At 41.3% G+C, this 20,905-nt stretch overlaps 1 protein-coding gene across 2 annotated transcripts; it reads right to left on the bottom strand.

The window, feature by feature from the left end:
• Positions 1–1,382: 1,382 nt before the first annotated feature.
• On the bottom strand, positions 1,383–20,537 carry cplx4c (complexin 4c). 2 transcript variants are annotated; one of them, XM_014141161.2, is made up of 4 exons: positions 20,363–20,537; positions 20,046–20,248; positions 5,930–6,017; positions 1,384–2,909 (listed from the first exon to the last, which is right to left on the bottom strand). In XM_014141161.2, exons 2-4 carry the CDS (start codon positions 20,207–20,209, stop codon positions 2,682–2,684), a joined length of 480 nt encoding a protein of 159 aa, XP_013996636.1. In that variant the 5' UTR covers positions 20,210–20,248; positions 20,363–20,537; the 3' UTR covers positions 1,384–2,681. The 2 variants fall into 2 exon arrangements, with proteins under 2 accessions (XP_013996637.1, XP_013996636.1); XM_014141162.2 differs by having other exon boundaries at positions 1,383–2,909; positions 20,046–20,482.
• Between the last annotated feature and the right edge of the window lie 368 nt (positions 20,538–20,905).

The raw sequence follows: 20,905 nt of genomic DNA, 5'->3' as shown, positions 1-20,905 counted from the left end.
GGGCTCAGCCTACTACAAAATCACCAACTCAGTCTTAAAATTAGATTTGGTTTGTTGCATTGAAAGGGACTCTTATGATTATGATGTTGATTCAATCTCAATTTTCACAGTAGTGGGAAAATTGTATCTGTTTAAATTAAACTTGGCACAGACATCAATTCAATGTCTATTCCGCGTTGGTTCAAAATAATTTAATTGAGATGACATGGAAACAATGTTGATTCAACCAGTGTGTGCGCTGTGGGAGGAAAGTTTCCCTACATTTTAGTGAAGTTCAATCTCGACCGTCTCGCGGGCTGGCAATTATTTTGTGCAGGTCGGCTCCAGGAGCTGCGTGGCCGAGCATGCGAGCAGCTTAGTGGCTTACCGCCTTTATCCCTCACCCCCCTTACCCCCATTACCCCTCACCCCATTTACCTCGCACCCCCATTTACCCATCACCCCTTAACCGCTCACCCCCTTAACCCCTCACCCCCCTTAACCCCTCACCCCTTAACAGAAATACCAGCCCCCTCACCCCCTTACCCCTCAACACTCATCAACTATTCCCTCCCATCACCTATAAGGCTACCTGCGGGGCAGCAGGTAGCCTGGTGGTTAGAGCATTGGGCCAGTAAACGAAAGGTTGGTGGATCGAAAGTTATAAATCTGTCATTCTGCCCCTGAACAAGGCAGTTAACCCACTGTTCCTAGGCTGTCATTGTAAATAAGAATTTGTTCTTAACTGACTTGCCTAGTTAAATAAAGGTTAAATGAAAAATGGAACTCCAACCACCCGCGGGCCGGATTGGAAGGGTATGTATGTGGAAATGTACAGTATTTTTGAAACCTCTGACCTCTACATAGCAAACAAATGTTTTCACCTTACATTTTGGACTACACATAAAACCTTCAGATTATCTATGCAGTTTACTTAATCAATAAGACTTGTTCATAATATGTATTTTATTTTTCGTTACCACGCAGCAGACAAAGAAAAATGTAAAAAATAATCTGACAATGTATGCTTTTAACTATAGACAGACCATCTTATCCTAGTATAATTTATTTGTATTTTCATGTGTTACCAGTGACTACGGTTACATGCACGCAATAATACAATTATTGTGGATAGTGAGATTAATATAACAGTTTGTTTAAAATGTTTACATGCTTTGCAAGGAAGGATCGATCCCTTTTTTTGTTTTCAATTTTCGCCTAAAATGACATACCCAAATCTAACTGCCTGTAGCTCAGGACCTGAAGCAAGGATATGCATATTCTTGATACCATTTGAAAGGAAACACTTTGAAGTTTGTGGAAATGTGAAATTATTGTAGGAGAATATAACACCTTAGATCTGGTAAAAGATAACACAAAGAAAAAAGCATGCGTTTTTTATTTATTTATTTTGTACCATCAACTTTGAAATGCAAGAGAAAGGCCATATTGTATTATTCCAGCCCAGGCACAATTTAGATTTTGTCCACTAGATGGCAGCAGTGTACATGCAACGTTTTAGACTGATCCAATGAACCATTGCATATCTGTTCAAAATGTATCAAGACTGCCCAAATGTGCATAATTCGTTTATTAATATTTTTTCAAGTTCATAATTGTGCACTCTCCTCAAACAATAGTATGGTATTCTTTCACTGTAATAGCTACTGTTAATTGGACAGTGCATTTAGATTAACAAGAATTTAAGCTTTCTGCCCATATCAGATATGTCTATGTCCTGGGATTTTTTTTGTTACTTACAACCTCATGCTAATCTTATTAGCCTACGTTAGCTCAACCGTCCCGCAGGACACCAATCCCGTAGAGGATAAACGATTTCCCTAATAATCCTGTTTACTTTTGAGACTTTTATTAATGCAGAAAATCGTGAATCAAAATAAACGTTCTACCCCAGTGACCATGTAATTTTTTCGAAGCCTATTTGATTCTGAGTTTGTACATATAAAGTTTTCATGTGTAAACTACTTCTGAGATGCAGACTTTCAGAAACTCACTTAACTCGGGCATAAGAGGGAAGCTTGCGTTACCGGTGCATGAGCAGATCAAATACACAGCTGCAATGCTACTGGAATGCCGATTAAGCTGTTTACGTGTCCTAACAATTTGAAAGAATGCTCAGAAAACCAGGTGTTGTAATCGATGTATGTTTCCTTTGATTTTGACCTCACGCCAATTAACATAAGCAGAGTAAGGTGTTTACATGTCTTTTTCCATTCTCGGCCTACTGCCATAATCAGTTTAATATCAAATTATTATTGTGAAAGTTAAAATACTCAGTCTGGACTCTGTTTCAACAGGTTATTCCCATTGAAGTCAACATTTTGTGATGGGTGGACCGGCGGCCATATTGAGTGTACCAGTCAAATACCTGTGGACTGAGGGGCTTTGTCTATTCTATTAATTCTGTTTCTGTGTGGAAGTTGAACAGAGAGGAGGTGATCATCATTAGCAACAATATACAGTATGATTTCACAGCGCCTCAGCAATTCATATTTTCTGAGGCATCTGAATAACAGAAAGATTAGGTGGTTCTGTGAAGATTAACATACAATATTGTATAATTATAACAAAGACGTAGGCTTGGTGCTTGTTGGGTAAATCCCACTTGATGTAGAAGTTCACACGATGGACTGCTTAATTGCTGAAGAAAGATCAATGGGTAGAAGTCTGATGATCACTCTTCACATGATGACACACTTCTCCTCAGCCACCTGTTGTATCTCTGTCATGGTGGTCTGGGCTTTGGTCTTCAGCTGGTCCATGTCCATGTTCTGCAGTTGATGTAGCTGTCCTAGTAGTGAGTCGTTCACCGCCTCTTCCTCCTCATCCTCGTCCACCATCTTGGCTAGGTCCTCAGGGAGATCCAGGTCATCTCCCGCCATCTTCACCATGGCTTCGTCCTGGCCACTCTGAGAAACAGACACATAGTCAGAAATATACAGTGAGGGAAAAAAGTATTTGATCCCCTGCTGATTTTGTACGTTTGCCCACTGACAAAGAAATGATCAGTCTATAATTTTAATGGTAGGTTTATTTGAACAGTGAGAGACAGAATAACAACAAAAACATCCAGAAAAACGCATGTCAAAAATGTTATAAATTGATTTGCATTTTAAAAGTTTAATGTTATACCACAATGTCACCCGTTATGCTGAATGACATTAGCTTTTTTATCCCATATTTTCCCTAGTTTACAACATTTAATCATGCAATTCATATTTACTTGTTGTATGAATACTGAATATGATCATTTTAAACTATTTTATGTCATTTTAAGGTATTTCAAGGCACATTATCTTTATACTATAGATGCCATTGTCTAATAAGGAGAAGGCTGCACGGCACAGACAAAAGATTAACGCAGATCCAGTTGCTAGGGAGGAAAGACTAGCCAGAAGAAAAGCAAGGTATTGTTTTCATGGTTTCATGCTACTGTCAGCAACAGAATAGGATATAATAGGATATAAAGCTGGGTGGATAACGCTTAACATTAAGTTGCACTATTACACTGTAGTTAATGTTTTATTTCCACTACAGTTAAGATATAACTGCTGAATTATATTAGTTAATATAATATGACACACACACACACACACACAGAATTATGGATTAAAAATGGATTATGAATTATATTAGTTAATAGCTGCTTCACATTTGGGGCACTTTATGAAAAATCGAGACAGTACAAGTTTGAATTTAAGTAGTTTGATGGCCATTTTATGTAGCTATTTTGTGTAGGTATCTTGAAATTGTATTTGTGTACCTGCATTGAATAGAAATGTACCAGTTACAGTGTAACAATGCATAATTACAACATTAACTATCATATAATAATCGTGTAATAATGCAACTTAATGCAATGTAAAGTGTTGCCGTAGGCTCAAATTATAGAACATGGATTGTTATTAACATTAGCAATGAAATAGTAACAGCACATGTTTGAAAGAGAAAGGGAGAACTATGTTGCATAGTCAAACTCATGTTCTTTAGTGTGTGGCGTATGGGTCATTTCTCTCTCTCTCTCTCTAGTTTAGAAGAGATCTAAGTTCAGCTAGCCTGCACATTTTAAACATCTTATCCTGTTTTTTTTACACAGTTTTATAATTTAAAAAAATAGCTAAAAGAAAAATACTATTGCTGCTACTAATAATAGTTCATAGGATCATTATTGTTATTGCTGAAGGATTCACCTTTAATCAATATTTGTGGGCCGTAGTGATGTGTGTCATTCAGGGTAACAAAATAGTGATATACTGTATAACACCAGTATTTTGTATTAAAACACAATAACTTTGTTTTGTTGACTCAGAGAGACAAAAACACATCTCACAGGATGACGTGAAAGATTTTTTTCAGAGATTTTAGAATTTTTTTCAGTGTTAGGCAGGAAGTTTTGTGTAAAAAACCTTTAACAAATTTTGAGTTGTACCCGTGACACATCAAATATGTGGTTTTCAAATTAAAATAATGTCATTTTTTCTGGGCAGTTATATTCCTGCCAGTCGAAGTGTGGATATATAACCTTGTGATTTAAAAAAATGGGCATAAAATTAAAACAATTTAAAAAACATTCAGTGTTATTCTGAATGACATTTTACTAGGGTACATAAAAAATGATTTATTGGCTTTATTCTTCAATATAACTAATATAAGGGAGTAGGTGACACTCCAATGAACATAAAAAAGCCTTTTAGGAAATTGTAATTGCTGTTTTATTTTTTTGCTACTTTAAAAACCTTATGACTTTTACCCATATATATATATGTGTTATATACATATATATATATATATATATATGGCCAGGACTGATTGGGCTCTGACAGTCATGTTTCCATTGTCTACAGGGGATCAACGTGATAATTGGGGGCTAAGGGCTCATGTGTTTTAAGTTCTACATATATGAAGTTAGTGGTCAGGCCTACACAGAGTTGATTACGTTACTTTCTAAATCAAATCAAATCGTATTGGTCACATACATGTGATTCGCAGATGTTATTGCGGGCTTAGCGAAATGCTTGTGTTTCCAGCTCAGACTGTGCAGTAATATCTAACAAGTAATATCAGTAAGGAACCTTTTGGATTACCCAAATTCAGTAATATAATCAGATTAATTTGTTACTTTTGGATTACTTTCCCTTTAAGAGGCATTAGAACAACGTGCTCAGCCCCCTCCTGTACTCCCTGTTCACCCATGACTGCGTGGCCATGACACCTCCAACTCAATCATCATGTTTGCAGACTACACAAAAGTAGTGGGCTTGATTACCAACAACGGCGACAACGATGTGACAGCCTACAGGGAGAAGGTGAGGGCACTCGGAGTGTGGTGTCAGGAAAACAACCTCTCACTCAACGTCAACAAAACAAAGGAGATGATCGTGGACTTCAGGAAACAGCAGAGGGAGCACACCCCTAACCACATCGATGGGATAGTAGTGGAGAAAGTGGAAAGTTTTAAGTACCTCAGCGTACACATCACAGACAAACTGAAATGGTCCACCCACACAAACAGTGTGGTGAAGAAGGCTTGTCACCCAAAACCCTGACAAACTCCTATAGATGCACAGTTGAGAGCATCCTGTCGGGCTGTATCCCTGCCTGCTACGGCAACTGCCTCACCCTCAACCGCAAGGCTCTCCAGAGGGTGGTGCGGTCTGCACAACGCATCACCGGGGGCAAACTACTTGCCCTCCAGGACACCTATCGCACTCGATGTCACAGGAAAGCCAAAAAGATCATCAAAGACAACAACCACCAGAGCCACTGCCTGTTCACCCCGCTACCATCCAGTAGGTGAGGTCAGTATGGGTGCATCAAAGCTGGGACCGAGAGACTGAAAAATGCTTTAATCTGTTAAACAGCCATCACTAACACGTAACATGTAATCAGTTAGTCACCTACCCTGGTCCTACAGTAAGTCAGCTCTTACCTCAGGTAGGCGGTACTTGTCCCTCAGGCAGGACCTCAGGTTGGCCCTCTCCGCCTTCTTTGTGGCAAACTCCTTGTCCCGCTCCATCCTGCAAGGGAAAGAAAGTCACTTCGATTTAACTCCCTCAAGTGTGTTAAATTCTATAGATATGGAAGCAAATTCATATCAAAGAATACATATGACAACCAAAGGGCTAAGAAATGTTTACTGACAACCTGACCTGACCAGGAGAAACCTTGGGCCCTAGATATATCATATATAGGATATGGTCAGGTAGGTGGAGACAGAGATGGTCCTGGCTGGAGATAGGGTTGGGAACAATAGGTTCATGGAATTCCAATGGCGGCCAGGGAGGAAGGGATTATAATGACAGCAAGAACATGACTAAGCAAGATTACAGTATTTGCCTCAATATATTACAGTATACTATTTGATTATTTAGCATCTCTTGGTGATGTTTTTTTTCTTCATATAAGGACAAAGTAAATTGTCCCTCATGTCTTTGATTAGAGGGGGACTAAGGTCAGACTGTATACAGGTCCTTGGGTTTCCTTTAGGGAAAAGATAGATAGACTTATAAGCACTATTATAACCATGTTGTTAAGTATGGAAGTAGATGTTCCTCTATACCAAGCCAGTGTAGACTTGAGGGATAGAACTTTGCCTCTGTGACCCAAATCCGTCCTTAAAGTGACAGTCTCTAATTTTGTCTGTAATTTTTTATTAGTAAATATTTAACTTGATTTTTAATAATATGACTTATAAATACTGTACCTTACGGAGACTATTTTGTTCAACATATTTTCTACTCTTCAGTGTGTGTACTGTATTTATACCTTGGATATCACTTTTCAACAAGTTCAAAAATCACTGGAAGACGTCTTTAACAAGCAACTTCCCTTAAAAAGTAACTTCTCATTTTGAAAATAGCCTATGTGGCATCGATATGAGTCTGAAACATTTACCCTAGTGTCAAAATTGACTACAAAATGTAAATAGGATAATTTTGGTCATATAGTCAGTCTCGTCCAAAACTGAGATTTGGGAGATGATATAAAACATGTTTATGTCACATAATGAAGGGTACCGTAACAGATTTCCTTGGGTTGGGTTTATTTCTATCCTGTCCACATGTCCACAGCTGGGAGCACCCAATTAATCATTTCGGAGCACAGCTGCATGGACCCGATCGTAATGCCCATGGTCAATTTGTTTTGACATTCGATATCCCTATGGGGCTAGTTAGGAACCAACTGTCACGGCTGTTTGAAGGATCGGACCAAAATACAGCGTGTTCGTAGTTCCACATATTTTATTTACCGTGAAACTAAATGCAATACACTAAATACTTCAATACACAAAAACAACAAACCGTGACACAGAGAGAAAACACACTACTCAAAAAATAATCACCCACAAAAACAAGTGGGACAAACATCAGCTTAAATATGACCTCCAATTAGAGACAACAACAACCAGCTGCCTCTAATTGGAGAGCATACCAAACAAGACCTACTCTACCATAGAAAATAACAACTTACTATGGTCAGGACGTGACAGTACCACCCCCCAAAGGTGCGGACTCCAACCGCACCTAAAAAAAACCAACAACAAAACCCCCCGAACAACAAACCCCCCACACAACAAACCCCCCCCAACAACAAAACACAAAGGGAGGGTAGGGTGGGTGACTAATGTCTATGGCGGCTCATATGCAATACCCAGAACCTTCTTATCCAGCGCCTCCCCCCATGGAGACGGCTCGGGTTTGGGGCGTGACCCCCACTCCACCCACTGATCCCTCTGCTTCTTTACCACCTGACCGTGGAACGTCGTCGAAAGGAACTGGACTGTAGATCATTGCTAGAGGTTCTGGGATGTAGGCCGCCGCTGGAGGCTCTGGGCTGCAGGCCGCTGCTGAAGGCTCTGGGCTGCAGACCGCCGCTGAAGGCTCTGGGCTGCAGACCGCCGCTGAAGGCTCCAGACCGGGGAGCGTCGCTGGAGGCTCCGGACTGGGGAGCGTCGCTGGAGGCTCCGGACTGGGAGGCATCGCTGGAGGCTCTGGACTGAGGAGTGTCGCTGGAGGCTCCGGACTAAGGAGTGTCGCTGGAGGCTGACCGTGGAACGTCGTCGAAAGGAACTGGACTATAGATCATTGCTAGAGGTTCTGGGATGTAGGCCGCCGCTGGAGGCTCTGGGCTGCAGGCCGCTGCTGAAGGCTCTGGGCTGCAGACCGCCGCTGGAGGCTCCGGACTAAGGAGTGTCGCTGGAGGCTCCGGACTGAGGAGCGTCGCTGGAGGTTCCGGACTGAGGAGCATTGCTGGAGGTTCCGGGCTGAGATCCGTCTCAGTAGGTTCCGGACTGTAGGCCGTCTCAGTAGGTTCCGGACTGTAGCCGTCTCAGTAGGTTCCGGACTGTAGCCGTCTCAGTAGGTTCCGGACTGTAGGCCGTCTCAGTAGGTTCCGGACTGTAGGCCCTCTCAGTAGGTTTCGGACTGTAGGCCGTCTCATTAGGTTCCAGACTGAAAAATGTCGCCGGAAGCTCTGGACTGGGAACTGTCGCCGGAAGCTCTGGACAGGGAACTGTCGCCGGAAGCTCTGGATGGGGAACTGTCGCCGGAAGCTCTGGACGGGGAACTGTCGCCGTAAGCTCTGGACGGGGAATGTGCACTGGAATCCTGATGCGTGTTACTGGCATGGGTGGCGCCAGACTGGTAACCTCCACCTCAGGACGAGTGCAGGGAGCAGGCACAGGACGTACCAGACTATGGAGGCAAACTGGAGACCAGGCATTCTGAGCAGGTCTACTCCTAAGTCGCTCTGGATAAGAGCATCTGCTAAATGACGTAAATGTAAATGTAAATTTCTATATGCATTTCTACAATTTGTAGTTGGTTCGAGTTATTTAGGTCATTGAAATTTGGAGTGATTGACATTTTAAAACATTGTGTAATTTACTGTTGGTGTCACGTCCTGACCATAGTAAGTTGTTATTTTCTATGGTAGAGTAGGTCAGGGCATGACAGGGGGTGTTTGTCTGTTTTTGTATTTCTATGTTCATTTTCTAGTTTTTGTATTTCTATGTTGGTTTTGTTTGGTATGATCTCCAATTAGAGGCAGCTGGTTGTCGTTGTCTCTAATTGGAGGTCATATTTAAGCTGATGTTTGTTCCACTTGTTTTTGTGGGTGATTATTTTTTGAGTAGTGTGTTTTCTCTCTGTGTCACGGTTTGATGTTTTTGTGTATTGAAGTATTTAGTGTATTGCATTTAGTTTCACGGTAAATAAAATATGTGGAACTACGAACACGCTGCATTTTGAACCGATCCTTCAAACAGCCGTGACAGAATCACCCACCAAAAAAGGACCAAACAGCATGGTAAGGAGTATCTGGAGGAATGGACTTGGGAGGAGATTTTGAATGGAAAAGGACCCTGGAGGCAGGCTGGGGAGTATCGTCGCCCGAGGGAGGAAATCGAAGCAGCAAAAAGGAAGCGACGATACTACAGTGCTCTCGATGCAAGAACCTCTCTCCGGAATCTTGCGTCGAGCTCCACGCTTGACTCCTTGACTGGCTCCGGTTCACTCCACGGCTCTCTCCGATAAGCACGGGAAGTTAGATCAGGTCTCCCCCCTGACATCGCCAAACTCCCCGTGTGCCCCCCCCCCCAAAAAAACATTTTTGGGGCTGCCTCTCAGCCTTGCCTCTCGGTGCATATAGAGCCCCGTAGCATAGCCTCGTTATTGTTATTATTATTGTGTTACATTTTATTATAACTTTTTATTTTTGCCTACTTGGTAAATATTTTCTTCTTCTTGAACTGCACTGTTGGTTAAGGGCTTGTAAGTAAACATTTCACGGTAAAGTCTATACTTGTTGTATTCAGCGCATGTGGCAAATAAAGTTTGATTTGATTTGAGTCATGCATGGCCACACAGTCATGGGTGAACAAGAAGTACAAGAGGGGACTAAACACACACCCCTGAGGGGCCCCCATGTTGAGGGTCAGCGTGGCAGATGCATGAGCATGTGTGGTTACCAGTTGCTGACTCTGGAGCAATAGCAGTGGAGCAGGAAAAGGAAGAGAGGAGGAAGTAAAAGAAGAAGAAGAAGTAAAAGAAGAAGAAGAATGTAGAAGAAGTAAAAGAAGAAGAATGTAAAAGAAGAAGAAGTAAAAGAAGATGAAGAAGAAGTAAAAGAAGATGAAGAAGAAGTAAAATAAGAAGAAGTAAAAGAAGAAGAATGTAAAAGAAGAAGAAGAAGTAAAAGAAGAGGAAGAAGAGGGTTGTCTGGAGCACAGTGCTGGTCAGTTATTACACCAGAATTGCATTATCTTACGTCAGAGTTATTGGAGGGACTAGCATCGACATGTTGTAGTAGTGACGCCACCTGTCGGAAGACAGTGTCCCAGACCCTAATCCCCCTGACCCCTGCCTGGCCAGGCTTACATGAGCCTAATGCTACAGCCCCCAGTCATTACAATAAGCCATTCTGCCGGGAGCCTACAGCCTACAGTTTTTATACCTACCTTTCACTGACATCACCTGAGCCTCACACCCACACACACACACACCCACACACACACACACACACACACACACACACACACACACACACACACACACACACACACACACACACACACACACACACACACACACACACACACAAGCACACACATTATTCACACATAATTGCTCTCATGCACACCAACACACACATGTATGTATGTGCACTCAGGTATGTATGTGTAGGTGGGCAGTAACACGTGGATACATGTGCTCGTAAACATGTAACACCATGTGCCTGTCGTTCTGCTCTACCCGCCCCTCTGTGAGAGACAGACACTCGTGGCTTGACAGGAAGCTAGTGTTGAAATTAGGCTAATCACTAAACCCCTCAACCAGTGTTATTATGATACAAGCAGGGCTTTATATACCTCTACTCTCTGTAGCAGATGTCAAACACATAATGTGGTACTGTGTTAGTTATCAGACATAATGTGGTAGGTACTGTGTTAGTTATCAGACATAATGAGGTACTGTATTAGTTATCAGACATAATGTGGTAGGTACTGTGTTAGTTATCAGACATAATGTAGTACTGTGTCAGTTATCAGACACATAATGTGGTACTGTGTTAGTTTTCAGACATAATGTGGTACTGTGTTAGTTATCAGACATAATGTGGTAGGTACTGTGTCAGTTATCAGACACATAATGTGGTACTGTTAGTTATCAGACTGTAAGGCCACTACCTCTGCTGCTCTTAGACAGACCACTGGAAGATGGTTGTGACATTAACATTGACACACTCTACACTCATGTTATGAAGCTAGATAGGTCTCTGAGAGTTGTAGTAGATGTTACTGTCTGTAGCATCAAAATGTTTTGCTGGTAAATTAGGCCAGCTAGCACCTTTTGCATTATTCATTTAGGCCAGCTAGCACCTTTTTCATTATTCATTTAGGCCAGCTATCACCTTTTTCATTAATCATTTAGGCCAGCTAGCACCTTTTGCATTATTCATTTAAGCCAGCTAGCACCTTTTGCGTTATTCTTTAGGCCAGCTAGCACCTTTTTCATTATTCATTTAGGCCAGCTATCACCTTTTTCATTAATCATTTAGGCCAGCTAGCACCTTTTGCATTATTCATTTAGGCCAGCTAGTGTAACAGTATAGCTTCCGTCCCTCTCCTCGCCCCAACCTGGGCTTGAACCAGGGACCCTCTGCACACATTAAACAACTGACACCCACGAAGCATCGTTACACATCGCACCACAAAAGCCGCGGCCCTTGCAGAGCAAGGGGAACAACTATTTCAGGTCTCAGAGCGAGTAACGTCACCGATTGAAACGCTATTAGCGCGCACCACCGCTAACTAACTAGCCATTTCACATCGGTTACACTAGCACCTTCTGCGTTATTCATTTTGGCCAGCTAGCACCTTTTGCATTATTGATTTAGGCCAGCTAGTACCTTTTGCGTTATTCATTTAGGCACGCTAGCACCTTTTTCTTTATTAAATTAGGCCAGCTAGCACCTTTTGCATTATTCATTTAGGCCAGCTGGCACCTTTTGTTTTAATCATTTAGGCCAGCTAGTACCTTTTGCATTATTCATTTAGGCCAGCTAGCACCTTTTGCGTTATTCATTTAGGGGAGCTTGTACCTTTTTCATTATTAATTTAGGCCAGAAGGCACCTTTTGTTTTAATCATTTAGGCCAGCGAGTACCTTTTGCATTATTCATTTAGGCCAGCTAGCACCTTTTTCATTATTCATTTAGGCCAGCTAGCACCTTTTTCATTATTAATTTAGGCCAGCAAGTACCTTTTGCATTATTCTTTTAGGCCAGCTAGCACCGTTTGCGTTATTCATTTAGGCCAGCTAGCACCTACTGTGTTATTCATTTCGGCCAGCTAGTACCTTTTGCTTATTCATTTCAGGCAGTTAACACCTTTTTGGTTATTAATTTCGGCCAGCTAGCACCTTTTGCATCATTCATTTAGGCCAGCTAGCACCATTTGCGTTATTCATTTAGGCCAGCTAGCACCTTTTACGTTTTTCATTTAGGCCAGCAAGTACCTTTTGCGTTATTCGTTTAGGCCAGCTAGCACCTTTTGCTTATTCATTTCGGGCAGCTAGCATCTTTTTGGTTATTCATTTCGGCCAGCTAGCACCTTTTGCGTCATTCATTTAGGCCAGCAAGTACCTTTTGCGTTATTCATTTAGGCCAGCTAGCACCTTTTACGTTTTTCATTTAGGCCAGCAAGAAACCTTTTGCGTTATTCGTTTAGGCCAGCTAGCACCTTTTGCTTATTCATTTCGGGCAGCTAGCACCTTTTTGGTTATTCATTTTGGCCAGCTAGCACCTTTTGCGTCATTCATTTAGGCCAGCAAGTACCTTTTGCGTTATTCATTTAGGCCAGCTAGTACCTTTTGCGTTATTCATTTAGGCCAGCTAGTACCTTTTGCGTTATTCATTTAGGCCAGGTAGCACCTTTTACGTTATTCATTTAGGCCAGCAAGTACCTTTTGCGTTATTCATTTAGGCCAGCTAGTACCTTTTGCGTTATTCATTTAGGCCAGCTAGCACCTTTTTCTTTATTAAATTAGGCCAGGTAGCACCTTTTGTATTAATAATTTAGGCCAGCTAGCACCTTTAACGTTATTCATTTAGGCCAGCAAGTACCTTTTGCGTTATTCGTTTAGGCCAGCTAGCACCTTTTTCATTATTAATTTAGGCCAGCTAGCACCTTTTGCGTTATTCATTTAGGCCAGGTAGTACCTTTTTCATTATTCATTTAGGCAAGCTAGCACCTTTTGCGTTATTTATTTAGGCCAGCTAGTACCTTTTGCGGTATTCATTTAGGGCAGCTAGCACCTTTTTGGTTATTCATTTCGGCCAGCTAGCACATTTTGCGTCATTAATTTAGGCCAGCTAGCACCATTTTCGTTGTTCATTTAGGCCAGCTAGCACCTTTTACGTTATTCATTTAGGCCAGCAAAGAACCTTTTGCGTTATTCGTTTTGGCCAGCTAGCACCTTTTGCTTATTCATTTCGGGCAGCTAGCACGTTTTTGGTTATTCATTTCGGCCAGCTAGCACCTTTTTCATTATTCATTTAGGCCAGCTGGCACCATTTGCGTTATTCATTTAGGCCAGCTAGCACCTTTAACGTTATTCATTTAGGCCAGCAAGTACCTTTTGCGTTATTCAATTAGGCCAGCTGGGACCTTTTACGTTATTTATTTAGGCCAGCAAGAACCTTTTGCGTTATTCGTTTAGGCCAGCTAGCACCTTTTTCATTATTCATTTAGGCCAGCTAGCACCTTTTGCGTTATTCATTTAGGCCAGCTAGTACCTTTTTCATTATTCATTTAGGCCAGCTAGCACCTTTTGCGTTATTCATTTAGGCCAGCTAGTACCTTTTGCGTTATTCATTAAGGGCAGCTAGCACCTTTTTCTTTATTAAATTAGGCCAGCTAGCACCTTTTGCATTATTCATTTAGGCCAGCTAGCACCTTTTTCATTATTCATTTAGGCCAGCTAGCACCTTTTTCATTATTAATTTAGGCCAGCAAGTACCTTTTGCATTATTCTTTTAGGCCAGCTAGCACCGTTTGCGTTATTCATTTAGGCCAGCTAGCACCTACTGTGTTATTCATTTCGGCCAGCTAGTACCTTTTGCTTATTCATTTCAGGCAGTTAACACCTTTTTGGTTATTAATTTCGGCCAGCTAGCACCTTTTGCATCATTCATTTAGGCCAGCTAGCACCATTTGCGTTATTCATTTAGGCCAGCTAGCACCTTTTACGTTTTTCATTTAGGCCAGCAAGTACCTTTTGCGTTATTCGTTTAGGCCAGCTAGCACCTTTTGCTTATTCATTTCGGGCAGCTAGCATCTTTTTGGTTATTCATTTCGGCCAGCTAGCACCTTTTGCGTCATTCATTTAGGCCAGCAAGTACCTTTTGCGTTATTCATTTAGGCCAGCTAGCACCTTTTACGTTTTTCATTTAGGCCAGCAAGAAACCTTTTGCGTTATTCGTTTAGGCCAGCTAGCACCTTTTGCTTATTCATTTCGGGCAGCTAGCACCTTTTTGGTTATTCATTTTGGCCAGCTAGCACCTTTTGCGTCATTCATTTAGGCCAGCAAGTACCTTTTGCGTTATTCATTTAGGCCAGCTAGTACCTTTTGCGTTATTCATTTAGGCCAGCTAGTACCTTTTGCGTTATTCATTTAGGCCAGGTAGCACCTTTTACGTTATTCATTTAGGCCAGCAAGTACCTTTTGCGTTATTCATTTAGGCCAGCTAGTACCTTTTGCGTTATTCATTTAGGCCAGCTAGCACCTTTTTCTTTATTAAATTAGGCCAGGTAGCACCTTTTGTATTAATAATTTAGGCCAGCTAGCACCTTTAACGTTATTCATTTAGGCCAGCAAGTACCTTTTGCGTTATTCGTTTAGGCCAGCTAGCACCTTTTTCATTATTAATTTAGGCCAGCTAGCACCTTTTGCGTTATTCATTTAGGCCAGGTAGTACCTTTTTCATTATTCATTTAGGCAAGCTAGCACCTTTTGCGTTATTTATTTAGGCCAGCTAGTACCTTTTGCGCTATTCATTTAGGGCAGCTAGCACCTTTTTGGTTATTCATTTCGGCCAGCTAGCACATTTTGCGTCATTAATTTAGGCCAGCTAGCACCATTTTCGTTGTTCATTTAGGCCAGCTAGCACCTTTTACGTTATTCATTTAGGCCAGCAAAGAACCTTTTGCGTTATTCGTTTTGGCCAGCTAGCACCTTTTGCTTATTCATTTCGGGCAGCTAGCACGTTTTTGGTTATTCATTTCGGCCAGCTAGCACCTTTTTCATTATTCATTTAGGCCAGCTGGCACCATTTGCGTTATTCATTTAGGCCAGCTAGCACCTTTAACGTTATTCATTTAGGCCAGCAAGTACCTTTTGCGTTATTCAATTAGGCCAGCTGGGACCTTTTACGTTATTTATTTAGGCCAGCAAGAACCTTTTGCGTTATTCGTTTAGGCCAGCTAGCACCTTTTTCATTATTCATTTAGGCCAGCTAGCACCTTTTGCGTTATTCATTTAGGCCAGCTAGTACCTTTTTCATTATTCATTTAGGCCAGCTAGCACCTTTTGCGTTATTCATTTAGGCCAGCTAGTACCTTTTGCGTTATTCATTAAGGGCAGCTAGCACCTTTTTCTTTATTAAATTAGGCCAGCTAGCACCTTTTGTATTATTCATTTAGGCCAGCTAGCACCTTTTTCTTTATTAAATTAGGCCAGCTTGCCACTTTTGCATTACTCATTTAGGCAAGCTGGCACCTTTTGTTTTAATCATTTAGGCCAGCTGGTACCTTTTGCATTATTCATTTAGGCCAGCTAGAACCTTTTGCGTTATTCATTTAGGGCAGCTTGTACCTTTTTCATTATTCATTTCAGCCAGCTAGCACCTTTTGCATTATTTATTTAGGCCAACTAGCACCTTTTTCATAATTCATTTAGGCCAGCTAGCACCTTTTTCATTATTCACTTAGGCCAGCTATCACCTTTTGCTTATTCATTTCAGGCAGCTAGCACCTTTTTGGTTATTCATTTCGGCCAGCTAGCACCTTTTGCGTCATTCAATTAGGCCAGCAAGTACCTTTTGCGTTATTCGTTTAAGCCAGCTAGCACCTTTTGCGTTATTAATTTCGGCCAGCTACCACCTTTTGTGCTATTCATTTAGGCCAGCTGGCACGTTTTTCGTTATTAATTTAGGCCAGCTGGTACCTTTTGCGTTATTCATTTAGGCCAGCTAGTACCTTTTGCATTATTCATTTAGGCCAGCTAGCACCTTTTGCGTTATTCATTTCGGCCAGCTAGCACCTTTTTCATTATTAATTTAGGCCAGCTAGTACCTTTTGCGTTATTAATTTTAGCCAGCTAGCAACTTTTGCGTTATTCATTTCGGTCAGCTAGCACCTTTTTCATTATTCATTTAGGCCGGCTAGTACCTTTTGCGTTATTCATTTAGGCCAGCTAGCACCTTTTGCATGATTCATTTAGGCCAGCTAGTACCTTTTGCGTTATTCATTTCGGCCAGCAAGCACCTTTTTGGTTATTCATTTCGGCCAGCTAGCACCTTTTGCGTCATTCATTTAGGCCAGCTAGCACCATTTGCGTTATTCATTTAGGCCAGCTAGCACCATTTGCGTTATTCATTTAGGCCAGCTAGCACCTTTTACGTTATTCATTTAGGCCAGCAAGTACCTTTTGCGTTATTCGTTTAGGCCAGCTAGCACCTTTTGCTTATTCATTTCAGGCAGCTAGCACCTTTTTGGTTATTCATTTCGGCCAGCTAGCACCTTTTTCATTATTCATTTAGGCCAGCTAGCATCATTTGCGTTATTCATTTAGGCCAGCTGGCACCTTTTACGTTATTCATTTAGGCCAGCTAGCACCTTTTGCGTTATTCGTTTTAGGCCAGCTAGCACCTTTTACGTTATTCATTTAGGCCAGCAAGTACCTTTTGCGTTATTCGTTTTAGGCCAGCTAGCACCTTTTACGTTATTCATTTAGGCCAGCAAGTACCTTTTGCGTTATTCGTTTAGGCCAGCTAGCACCTTTTTCATTATTAATTTAGGCCAGCTAGCAACTTTTGCTTTATTCATTTAGGCCAGCTAGTACCTTTTTCATTATTCTTTTAGGCCACCTAGCACCTTTTGCGTTATTCATTTAGGCCAGCTAGTACCTTTTGCGTTATTCATTTAGGGCAGCTAGCACCTTTTTCTTTATTAAATTAGGCCAGCTAGCACCTTTTGTATTATTCATTTAGGCCAGCTAGCACCTTTAGTGTTATTCATTTAGGCCAGCAAGTACCTTTTGCGTTATTCATTTAGGCCAGCTAGCACCTTTTTCATTATTCACTTAGGCCAGCTATCACCTTTTGCTTATTCATTTCAGGCAGCTAGCACCTTTTTGGTTATTCATTTCGGCCAGCTAGCACCTTTTTCATTATTCATTTAGACCAGCTAGCACCTTTTGCATTATTCATTTAGGCCAGCTATCACCTTTTGCTTATTCATTTCGGTTAGCTAGCACCTTTTTGGTTATTAATTTAGGCCAGCTAGCACCTTTTGCGTTATTCATTTAGGCCAGCTAGTACCTTTTGCGTTATTCATTTAGGGCAGCTACCACCTTTTTCTTTATTAAATCAGGCCAGCTAGCACCTTTTGTATTATTCATTTAGGCCAGCTAGCACATTTTTCTTTATTAAATTAGGCCAGCTATCACCTTTTGCATTATTCATTTAGGCCAGCTGCACCTTTTGTTTTAATCATTTAGGCCAGCTAGCACCTTTTTCATTATTCATTTAGGCCAGCTAGCACCATTTGCGTTATTCATTTAGGCCAGCTAGCACCTTTTACGTTATTCATTTAGGCCAGCAAGCACCTTTTGCGTTATTCATTTAGGCCAGCTAGCACCTTTTTCATTATTAATTTAAGCCAGCTAGCACCTTTTACGTTATTCATTTAGGCCAGCTATCACCTTTTACGTTATTCATTTATGCCAGCTAGTACCTTTTGCGTTATTCATTTAGGGCAGCTAGCACCTTTTTCTTTATTAAATTAGGCCAGCTAGCACCTTTTGTATTATTCATTTAGGCCAGCTAGCACCTTTAGCGTTATTCATTTAGGCCAGCAAGTACCTTTTGCGTTATTCGTTTAGGTCAGCTAGCACCTTTTTCATTATTCATTTAGGCCAGCTAGCACCTTTTGCGTTATTCATTTAGGCCAGCTAGTACCTTTTGCGTTATTCATTTAGGGCAGCTAGCACCTTTTTCTTTATTAAATTAGGCCAGCTAGCACCTTTTGTATTATTCATTTAGGCCAGCTAGCACCTTTTTCTTTCTTAAATTAGGCCAGCTAGCACCTTTTGCATTATTCATTTAGGCAAGCTGGCACCTTTTGTTTTAATCATTTAGGCCAGCTAGTACCTTTTGCATTACTCATTTAGGCCAGCTAGCACCTTTTGCGTTATTCATTTAGGGCAGCTTGTACCTTTTTCATTATTAATTTCAGCCAGCTAGCACCTTTTGCATTATTCATTTAGGCAAGGTAGCACCTTTTTCTTTATTAAATTAGGCCAGCTAGCACCTTTTGTATTATTCATTTAGGCCAGCTAGCACCTTTTTCTTTATTAAATTAGGCCAGCTAGCACCTTTTGCATTATTCATTTAGGCAAGCTGGCACCTTTTGTTTTAATCATTTAGGCCAGCTAGTACCTTTTGCATTACTCATTTAGGCCAGCTAGCACCTTTTGCGTTATTCATTTAGGGCAGCTTGTACCTTTTTCATTATTCATTTCAGCCAGCTAGCACCTTTTGCATTATTCATTTAGGCCAGCTAGCACCTTTTTCGTTATTAATTTAGGCCAGCTGGTACCTTTTGCGTTATTCATTTAGGCCAGTTAGTACCTTTTGCATTATTCATTTAGGCCAGCTAGCACCTTTTGCGTTATTCATGTCGGCCAGCTAGCACCTTTTTCGTTATTCATTTCGGCCAGCTAGCACCTTTTTCATTATGCATTTAGGCCAGCTAGTACCTTTTGCGTTATTCATTTAGGCCAGCTAGCACCTTTTGCGTTATTCATTTCGGCCAGCTAGCACCTTTTTTCATTAAAGTTCTGACAGGTTACTGGAAGTAGCGAGTTCACGTTCATGTCACGTTAGCATGAAACAAATCTTCTGTTTTCATTATGTGATATCAAAGTTCCTCAGCTTCTCTCTTCTTGTCCATAGTTACTTCCTAAGTGTAATCCGTTACATTTTCTAGTTACCTGTACAAAATTATAATCATTAACGTAACTTTTGGATTACCCAAACTCAGTAACATAATCTGATTACATTCCCGTTAACTTTTAATTACATTCCCCTTAAGAGCCATTTAGAAGAGGGCAAAATATTATCCATCAAACACATTTGGTGTGCCATCATAGGGGTTTCAGACTTGTGGTCAGACTTGCTCAGGTGGAACAAACTTAAACATCCGCCTTTTTAAATTCAGAATTGAATGTCATTGAGAATACAGAAACGTGTCATGATGTATTTGTTTTCTCGCAAAACATCCATTGTGAATTTAAAAGTAATCCAAGAAGTAATTATCTAGTTTTTCAAAGTTTGGGTGGTAACATAACTGATTACAGTTATTGTTTTTTTAACAGTCTAATGAAATGTAACTGACTACATGTAATCAGCCACTCCCAAACCCTGCTGTCCGGTATGCTAATATAGCACGTAAAAACATACGTCTTTAAACATAAATATTTTTTGACTAGTTCCACTGACTTGCATCATCTGCTAATCTGCTATTGTGAGAAAACTAGCCATCCCTCATATTAGCCTAAATCTGGATTTAGGTTCAGATATAAAGACACATTGGTACACTTTGCTCTTTGGGGGTTTTAGCTAGGATTAAGGGGTAATGAATTGGTACACTTTGACCTTTGGGGTTTTTAGCTTGGGTTAAGGGGTAATGAATGTATTATGAATTTGTTCAAAACACTATGCGAATATAACTTGATCAGTTGATCGATTGATTGATTGGTTACTCACTTCTCCTCTATGAGCTGTCGCTGGTACTCCTCAAACTCTTCTCTGGACATTCCTTTAGACTCAGGGGTCTCCTTCACATCGCCTGCTGGCACCTCAGCCTCTCCTCCTCCTCCCGTCATATCCTTCAACTTACTCCCCAACATGGCCTTCATCATGAACGACATCCTGGACCAACCGATGAGCTACAGAACTACAGTGGAGCACTACAGGGGAAGGGGAGGGTAGCAGGTTGTTAGAAAGAGGCCCACAACTGCCTCAAATGTAGAGTGAAAGAGTAGCTAAATCAAGTTTTAAGAGAATAATTCCACAATGTTGACCTGCTCAGTGCAAATAGTTTTTTTTATTTGAAGAGTTTAAGAAGAGCTGGGATGATGTGTTCTGTAGAGTATAACTTTCCCTGGTGTCACCATAAGCTGTTGTCTGTCAAGGTGAAGGGATCTGGGTGTCTATGTATTCTGTCTGGAGTAAAACCGCTCAAGAGCTTAGCTTATTACATGTAGCCTACTGACCAGTACTGAACAGGCGCCGGCCAGCCAGACCTCACCTCTGGGGCGCACACACAGTCAGACTACCTGGACCTCACATACACAGTCAGACTACCTGAACCCCACATGCATAGTCAGACTACCTGGACCTCACATACACAGTCAGAGTACTTGAACCCCTCATACACAGTCAGAGTACCTGAACCCCTCATACACAGTCAGACTACCTGAACCCCTCATACACAGTCAGAGTACCTGAACCCCACATACACAGTCAGACTACCTGGACCTCACATACACAGTCAGAGTACCTGAACCCCTCATACACAGTCAGACTACCTGAACCCCTCATACACAGTCAGACTACCTGAACCC

The sequence above is a fragment of the Salmo salar genome, chromosome ssa14 (assembly GCF_905237065.1).
Source record: "Salmo salar chromosome ssa14, Ssal_v3.1, whole genome shotgun sequence".
Lineage (NCBI taxonomy): Eukaryota > Metazoa > Chordata > Actinopteri > Salmoniformes > Salmonidae > Salmo > Salmo salar.
The sequence above is the reverse complement of the archived record's forward strand: the minus strand, read 5'-3'. Positions and strand labels throughout refer to the sequence as shown.

Bases quoted from the DNA above. Each gene is read 5' to 3' on its own strand.
- cplx4c (XM_014141161.2), bottom strand. From the start codon at position 20,209: ATGTCGTTCATGATGAAGGCCATGTTGGGGAGTAAGTTGAAGGATATG. The intron at 6,018-20,045 runs GTGAGTAACCAA...TTTCCCTTGCAG, and splicing joins CGACAGCTCATAGAGGAGAA to GATGGAGCGGGACAAGGAGT. The intron at 2,910-5,929 runs GTAAGAGCTGAC...TCTGTTTCTCAG, and splicing joins ACAAGTACCGCCTACCTGAG to AGTGGCCAGGACGAAGCCAT.